This window comes from Caretta caretta, chromosome 22 (assembly GCF_965140235.1).
Source record: "Caretta caretta isolate rCarCar2 chromosome 22, rCarCar1.hap1, whole genome shotgun sequence".
Lineage (NCBI taxonomy): Eukaryota > Metazoa > Chordata > Testudines > Cheloniidae > Caretta > Caretta caretta.
In genome coordinates, this window is record NC_134227.1 from 18,857,156 (window position 1) to 18,865,809 (window position 8,654).

The following is an 8,654-nucleotide window of genomic DNA, read 5'->3' on the forward strand; positions in this document are numbered from 1 at the left end:
AGAGCCTCAACATTATACAGGGGAGGGAGGCAGTGAGAGGCGACATCCTTTTATCCCACCCCTAACATTATTTGGGAGGAAGAAGTACTGAAGCAGAGAGAAAAGCATAAAGAATGAGTGGCTGGGATCACAAAACAACCCTTTCTAAGTTGTGAGCTGGCCAAGAGACAATGGAACATATTTAAGTAACAAACAAATGCATTTCAGAAGCAACACCCACCTCTCCAGCTGGGTGGTGACAATCACAGGGGGCAGGGTTGAATCATGCCCATTCTGTTTTAGGCTATAAATGTTGCACACATTTCTTTAGCAAAAAAGTCTCACCTTTCCTAAGAACAGCCATGTCCTGATGACTGAGGAGTCAATATGCAGAAGGCAGGAACAACAGGAATCAACTGTTCCTGGGCATTCAATCTCCTTGGAAATGTGGCGTTTCAGTTCCCAGCTCCATTCTCCCACCTGCAACCCCCCGCCCCCCTGCGGTTCACAGTGCTCTGGGGCACTCTGGCTTGAACAGTTAACCATTTAGTCCACTTCAAATTAAAATCGACCAATTAACACTAATTCCACAGAAACTGAATGTAGGTTTATGAGAGGGAGGGGGCTAGCTATATGGATAATATGGGCAGTTTACATCCTGTTCACTCTGAGATACTAAGAGTGAGAAGAAAAGGAGTACTTGTGTCACCTTAAAGACTAACCAATTTATTTGAGCATAAGCTTTTGTGAGCTACAGCTCCCTTCATCGGATGCATTCAGTGTGTAGCTCACGAAAGCTTATGCTCAAATAAATTGGTTAGTCTCTAAGGTGCCACAAGTACTCCTTTTCTTTTTGCGGATACAGACTAACACGGCTGCTACTCTGAAACCTAAGAAGTGAGAAGTTTAGTTAAATCTTTGACCCAGGGAATATATAACTACTGTGATGTTTTGGATCCCAGTATCCTGGGGTGGAAGGGAATGGCAGGTGGATTACTGGAATTGTGTTACTGCCTCTCTGAGCATCCTACATGAATTGGTGCAATATTGAAGCATGCACCCCAGATGCCTTGCAATGACTTATTGTTTCTGAACATAACTGTCCATTCCCCACAATGCACGTTCACACATCAACCAGCCAGCAACTAGACATTTTGCAGTTGAGACACGCCACATGCTTTGGAGGAAACAATTCACCCACAGTTACACCATATTGACTTGAACAAGATTACCAGGGAGTAACTAAAGGGAGATTTTGACCTTGGTCTTTCACCGTAACATTTAAGTGCTCCTCTATAGGCAGAAACCAAGCATTTCACAGTATTTAGAGTCATTTCTGTCACCCAGCTCTTCCAAGAAACGTCATGGAAAAGCCAAGAAAGAGTCCCAGGCACAATATGAAGTATTTTATTCATTAATTTATTTAGATTTGTGTAAGAAAATCTACTTCTCTACGGCCATTTAACAATTTCTAAACGAATGCAGTCCATACAAAAACCCCCAAAAATCTCAACAAGAAAATGGATCAACAAATTCAACGGCACGTCCCAGCCAACATGGCAGTAAAAATCATCTGCTGTCTATTAAAAATATTCCTACTCATTTCAGAGATCTAACCCTTCCTTCATCTCAGGGTTCTGCCCCAAAACACCAGAGAAAAATCAAGGAGGGTATTGCAGGGTGCCCTGAAGTACAACAGGTTATCTTGGGCCAAGGATTGAAACTGGCAGGGAATTCCAGTTAGGGGGCCTTCATGGAGAGGCCCTGCCAGTAGGGGGTTCTAGCTTGATTTATGGAAAGGACTTACCTCCATATGGCAGGCTAGACTGAAAAACAGGGTGTATTTACTTATTTAATGATCATTTAAATTTGTATCCCATGCAGGCTTTAAATCAGTCTGAACTGTGTAAGTCTGCCCTGCCCTTCACAATTCTCTGCAAGTCCGACTGATTACAGTGCCCCTCCCCAGTCAGGGCCCTGTAGACTTGGTAAGTCACATACAGGAGGTACTGGCTCAGAAAGACACTGCAAATGGGATGTGTCCACAGCAAATGGGATGCAGCAGCAGCTGTGGAAGACCCTTCCCCATGCCCATTTATCAACCTGCAGTGCCCTAATGTGGAAAGCAGTTTAGCCCTCCTGGTGGAAGGCACATGCTGTCTCTGCTTCATAGAACTATAGGAGATCAGGATGGAAGGAACCCTTGGTGTTACCTTGTTCAATCACCTTTTGTCAGGATTACTCTACCCGACGCTATTCTACACTCTATGAATGTATCGAATCCTGACTTGCTACAGAACATTTCAGCTCATGAAAACTCTTGAGACAAGTATGTGCCAGAATTTCTTCCTGTGTTTCCTGCTGCTGGCAATGGGGTTGGGTGTCAGCTCTCTGGTCAAGTAGGGTGTAAAAGAAAGTGCAGTCATCATGCTTAAATACATAACAGTAGAAGAGAGACTTCCTGAGTAGATCAGCTGTCCACCCTTGCATCCAGGTAGAAAGCAAAGATGGAAGGGCGTGGCTCAACTGGGGTGCGTTTCCCACTAGGAGAACAGTTTGCCGGTAACAAAGATTGACAGCAGGTGGACAGCTGCCAGGAGGAAGGAGCTGGCCTGCACTGTGGAGACGGAACTGGTGGTGGGTATTCTTGTTGTTGATGCAGGTGTGATTGAAGATGCTGAAATGCAGAAGCAAACCAGGATTAGAAATCGGCGGAGCGGATGAACTGTGGGCTCACTGCAAGATGGTGCATCAATTCCTGTTGCTGCATGTATCTCTCAGAAATTGGGATCAGATCTGCCCGTGGGGTAAACTGGCATTGCTCCATTGAATTCAGTGGAGCATTGCAGATTAAAAGGATTTGAAGATCCTGTCTTAGGTGCCTTGGGGCGGAGAAGTGAGAGAAAGAAGTCTCTCCCTTCCGTGGGATAAGTATAAATGGGATCAAGGACAGCAGAGGTCCCTTTGGTTTGGTGTGTGGAGCCACAATCTCAGCAGGGTCCGTGTGTGTGGCAGAGAAGTTAAGCAGGAGGACACATCCCATGCCTTGTGCCAACATCACAGGGCAGCACCTGCTCCCTCCCTCATCATTTCACTGATGGTACCACAACGGCATGTGATTTCCTGGTGTCCAGTTGGACAGCTGGGGCTGAGTGCCAAGCAGGACCTACTGGATCTATATTCAAAGGTCCCATTGGATCAGGCTGGGAGGTGCTGTTCCGATCAGAACTCCCTTCTGTGTGTCTGCAGCAGGCAGCAGCTGTCAGTGACCATCCGTCAAGGCACCAAATATGCTTTTTCATGAGACAGCCACATTGAACAAGAACAGGATTAGCTTTGCTCTGAACACAGAGTGATCCTCCTGCTACAGGAAGGAAATGGCCTGAAAAACCTCCAGATAGACTTACTGGGAATTAGTCTGTAGTGTGCCATGTAGTTCCTATAATCAGTTCTTACTGTGCTCAGCTGCATTAGAGGAGGAAGCTGCGGACAAATGATGATCCTCTAGCGGTGTAAGACACCACAGCTTTACTGAAGTTGAGGGAGTTATGCCCTTTACGCCCTTTTGAGGATCAGGCCTGTTACTGAAGCCAATGGAATGATGCTGATTTACACCAGCTGAGGATCTCCTATTTATATCTACTCTGTATCTTTTAAAGCCACCTGACATTTTTCAAGATGTCAATGATATTTTTGTGACCCTCATTTTATGCGGATGCCAATTTTCAACTGGTTTTAGTGTCTTTGCCTTATATTTCATTACAGGAGAGAATGGGTGTTTGTCTTGAAAAAGATGGAATTGATTCTTATTTCACAAAAGCCACAATAAAAAAAAATGAATCCGTTCAACTGCTTTGTCATTTGATACATGCATATTAGGCTGATTTACCTGTACTCAGGGTTGTCTTCTGGAGCAGTGTAGAGCCATTGGAAAACGTCACAAACACCCTGTGGAAAATAAAGGAACAACAACATCAAGGGCTTGGTCTCACTAATACCTTCTGTTCCCTAGAATAATGTAGGCGACAATAAAGGTAGATAAAGAGAGGAGGAATAAAGTCATAAAGAGATTATTTTATTGAGCAAACATGATAAATTTCCCTATTATCTTTTGTTTCTGTGACGCATGTCGTTAGTCACTAGTTGCCATCAATACTCCTGTCATTTATTGCTTTACAGCACTTTCCAATGACAGGTTTCAGAGTAACAGCCGTGTTAGTCTACATTCGCAAAAAGAAAAGGAGGACTTGTGGCACCTTAGAGACTAACCAATTTATTTGAGCATAAGCTTTCGTGAGCTACATCCGATGCAGTGAGCTGTAGCTCACGAAAGCTTATGCTCAAATACATTGGTTAGTCGCAAAGGTGCCACAAGTCCTCCTGTTCTTTTTGCACTTTCCAATGTTTGTCGCAAGCTGTAAGTCTGTTGATGCCAACCATTACAATTAAATATAGAACTAATTGTTGAAAATAACCAGTGCACTCTTTCCTTTCTCAGTCAGCCTGATAAGCCTTATCTCTGGTTTTCTTTGGTAAATATTTCTCACTGATGCAGCTCCATTAAGGTGAATATTAGTGTAGACCAGGCTGATACAAGTCCATTTGTTTCGGTCGAGACACTCTGGATTTTCACCCATTGGGGGTGAATGCAGCCAAATGAGAATTCGGAGCACACAGAGGTGTTAGTCTCCAGCTCTAACAGAGGAGTCATGGAACAGGTGCATGGTTAGAACGGCCTGCAAAGGCATCTGCTGTGTGAACAGCAGCTCCCGAACTCTTAAGGACTTTGGGGCGCGGCTTTTTGGGGTGTGTGTGTGTGTGTCCCCTAGTGCATGCTTACGGCTCATAGGTGATATATTAATACCAATAAATAATAATCATAGAATCACAAAAGGAAAAGGAGGACTTGTGGCACCTTAGAGACTAACCAATTTATCTGAGCATGAGCTTTCGGGAGATGCATACTGCGGAAAGTGTAGAAGATCTTTTTACACACACAAAGCATGAAAAAATACCTCCCCCCACCCCACTCTCCTGCTGGTAATAGCTTATCATAGAATCACAGAAACTCAGGGTTGGAAGGGACCTCTGGAGGTCATCTAGTCCAACCCCCTGCTCAAAGCAGGGCCAATCCCCAACTAAATCAAAATAATAAGATGGAATGATGATGGGACCTGCTGGATTTGCATTTCAGCTCCACTTTGAATTTCCTCTGATTGAGCTGCACTTCGTGGTTGAGCTGCACTTCCCCCCTCCGTAAAACCTTCCCATTAAACCTTTTAATGAAAGCAGAACCCTCCTGCCATTTCATACACGCCTCCTGCAGAATGTAGCCCTGCTCCCCATACTCCATCTCCTCTCCCAGGTAAGGAAGAGCATTACCTTATTTCCACCCTGTCTGTCCCATTGGTTGGAGATTTCCATTGTACTGTGGCTGTGTTGGTGATATTTTGCTGCCTTGAGAGGCCGTTGCTGCAGTTCACAACTGGTTTTTCCCACTGGCCCACAGAGGAGTTCTGGCTATTGACGGCCTGCAGGATAACTGAGCTGCTGTTGATGGCTCCACTGATGGTTACTAGAGAGAATGCAGAGGAGGAAAACGTAAGTTCTCTGTGCTGAGAACCAGCACCCACAAAACCCCACCAGGCCCCAGGGGATCTGAGAGAAGCAGAGAATGCTACAGATCTATGGGGTGAGTTTTGCTTTGGTGTCTCATGGACCCCTCCCCCCCAAGGGAAATGTAAAGTTCCAAAGAGGAATAGCCACTCATCCAAGTTCAGGAGTTCCCTTCACATGGGTCCAAAAGAAGATTCTCCACACACAAGGGGAGCAGGACAACTGCTTTTAACCTAAAAAATCTAAGCAGCACAAGACTTTGGAGCCCGGAGTCCTCCCATTCTCCCCTAAGCTGATAAGACCAGGCCCTGTCATTCCTCCTTGCTACCTTGTACAGTTTGACTGCACGTCATGGCAAAGACTGGAGCTCTCTCAGTCTTACCAGTTTTCCTAGCTACAGCATCTTTATTACAAAGATCATCTACTCAGTGGGCTACTCACTGTACAAGGAAAGCTACTCCGTAACCAGCAAACCAGGCTCCAGTGTGTCTCATTGTAACCCCTGACGATGGGAAAGGCTCCCTTTGGCAATGCTTTGGAAATGCTCACCCTGAGGGAGAGTTTATCCTGAGCCACATTTCAAAGAAACCAGCCAGACTGCCAGGTGCCAATAAAATAGATGTTAACTAGCAGCAGACTCTGTGTGTGTGTGCGCACACACGTTAATTAGAGCCAAGTTTGGTTGTGAGTGGCATTTGGAATGAAATTAATCTGCAGTTGTGTTCAATCCTTTTTGGTATAGAAATGAAAAAAAAAAAAAAAAAAAGGAACCATCCCTAACTTTACAAAGTGGCTGCTCTTTGTGTCAGATCCTGACCTGTAAAGAAAGATAGTTCCACTGACTTCAGAGAGAGATACACAGTGTCTGTCAATCCAGACATTTATTCAGCACTGGGGGCTTGATCCTGCTCATTTTGCATTTTGAAGTCAATGGAAGATTTGCTATTGGATGATAAGAACAGGATCAGGCTACTAATCACTGTGTCAGAGGGTGCATAAGTAAAAGTGACTTCAGGGCGGTGTTCAGGAAAGGTACATGCACCCAAACAGAATGGGCCCCAAACAGCGTCCAGCAGTGCTTACGTGATCTGAAAAGAGGCATGGGGTGAGTGGGGGGCAGCTTTGGTAAAACAATGCAACCCAGCTCAGTTTAAAATGTATTTATTTTTGCAGGATCTGTGACTCTTTGTGATCCCTCCCCTCGCCCCCTTTAAGCCCTGGCCTCCACACCTTTGTCCTTTCTTCTATTTCCCCAGGAAAGGGTGAATTCTCATAGTGTGTGTGTGGGGGGGAGGGGGAAATCACCCCAAATGTCATGCCTTTTCAAACAACCAGTTTCCAAGTTTTGCTGCACAATTTTGGCAGATATGAAATAAGAATCCCAGCTGCAGGCAAGGAGAGAGCATCTGCTGGGGACCCTGGAGGGCACTGACATTAAAACACAAATGATTACTGCTACCTTTCTTTTTACAAAAAGAAAAGGAGGACTTGTGGCACCTTAGCGACTAACCAATTTATTTGAGCATGAGCTTTCGTGAGCTACAGCTCAAATAAATTGGTTAGTGTCTAAGGTGCCACAAGTACTCCTTTTCTTTTTGCGAATACAGACTAACACGGCTGTTACTCTGAAACCTTTCTTTTTACGCTTCCCAGCTGACATAAAAGCTGCTCAAATGCATGCTCATTCTTGCACACTGCAGACACACCATGAAACTCAAGAGAACATCCAGGCAAAGCGAGATCTATGCAGGAGGAAAGTTCCTAGATCCAGAGAGAGTCAACTTACCATTGTAGTTTGTGTTTGCCTTGTAGTCATCAGGGATCACAGATAGATTGTAAGAGCCAAGATGAGTGGTATCCTGGATCAGTTCACAAGCATCCAGCAAGTAGACGGGGGAAATCAGAGCCCCAAGGAAGAGCAATTGCAGCGTGGAGATAAGGGCTGCCATGGTCAGTTTTGCTAGTCTCTCTCCTTCTGTTAAGGACAGACCTGTACTGCGGAGGAGCACCAGATGCAAGGCTATTTATACTACCTTCTTGATGAGGCAGATGCAGATTTTCCCTCCCACTCCAGTTCACTCACCTGAATGGGAGGTTCCACATGTTCACATTTTTGGAGTTTACTTCCTTCTACCTGCTCAGTATCTTAATCAACGTTCTGGCTTGAAAGGGGGAACTAGCTGCTAAGAGTTACTTTAGCACTGGGCCTTTTACATCTCATTGAAGCATCTGTGGACTTGAAGAGCAAGTCTTCCCCCCCAGCCCTTTGCACAGGGGAGTGTTGCGTGGTGTTGATGCTTCACCCAGGCAGCTGCAGAAGTGTGAGACTGTGAGAGGGAACGGCATGGGACATACATGTGTCCTAGTGTCCAGGCCTACATGGGCTTCACCTCCCAGTGGGGGTAAAGCACAAAGTGGATAGCTCTTCACGGTGCACAGATACAGGCCAGTACAATCACCAAGTCTGTTTGGGGTAAGAGGGAGTGAAGGGCTCAGCCTTCAGTGGCCCCTCTTGGGAGCCCTGTGAAAAGGCTGTGTGTGCTGGATTGGGGGTCACATGCAACCCTCAGATCTCAGTCCCACAGCAGTGCAAAGAGCCAATGTGGAGGTCTCACACTTTCCCATACTGTGGCCCTCTACTGAAGCAAGAGATCTTGTTGTAAACTACTCTAGAAATAAATAAGGATGAAACCAAGAGGGGTCAACAGAAAGTTAAGACGGTTCTAGGGAAATTGCTCTAAAAGCCTACAGAGATAGATCCTCAGCTGGTGTAAATCAGCCTAGCTCAGTTGGAGGATCTGGGCCCATAGAACAGAATTAGATAGATTTTATTTTCTTAGATTCCAGTGGTTCTTTTGACATTCCCTGCCCCTAGAATTCTGTAGCAGGGATAAAATTATCTATTCAGTTCTAGAAGGTTGTTCAATAAACCTGTAGCACAGGGATCATTTTCTATTACATGCTGTAGGACTTTCCATCCTCTTCCCCTCTCACTCCCAACTCCAGTGCCACAAAATTTGGTGGGTGGTAGCCAGATAATTTGGTTACATGAAAGAGAT

General features: G+C 45.3%; 1 protein-coding gene across 1 annotated transcript; it reads right to left on the bottom strand.

The window, feature by feature from the left end:
• Nucleotides 1–1,382: 1,382 nt before the first annotated feature.
• On the bottom strand, nt 1,383–7,584 carry LOC125625388 (placenta-expressed transcript 1 protein-like). The gene is made up of 4 exons (XM_048827395.2): nt 7,382–7,584; nt 5,362–5,554; nt 3,869–3,927; nt 1,383–2,656 (listed from the first exon to the last, which is right to left on the bottom strand). The coding sequence occupies exons 1-4, from the start codon at nt 7,542–7,544 to the stop codon at nt 2,523–2,525; spliced, it is 549 nt and encodes a 182-aa protein (XP_048683352.1). The 5' UTR covers nt 7,545–7,584; the 3' UTR covers nt 1,383–2,522.
• Nucleotides 7,585–8,654: the final 1,070 nt, after the last annotated feature.

Bases quoted from the DNA above. Each gene is read 5' to 3' on its own strand.
- LOC125625388 (XM_048827395.2), bottom strand. From the start codon at position 7,544: ATGGCAGCCCTTATCTCCACGCTGCAATTGCTCTTCCTTGGGGCTCTG. The intron at 5,555-7,381 runs GTAAGTTGACTC...CATTCTCTCTAG, and splicing joins GGCAAACACAAACTACAATG to TAACCATCAGTGGAGCCATC. The intron at 3,928-5,361 runs GTAATGCTCTTC...TATTTTCCACAG, and splicing joins ACAGACAGGGTGGAAATAAG to GGTGTTTGTGACGTTTTCCA.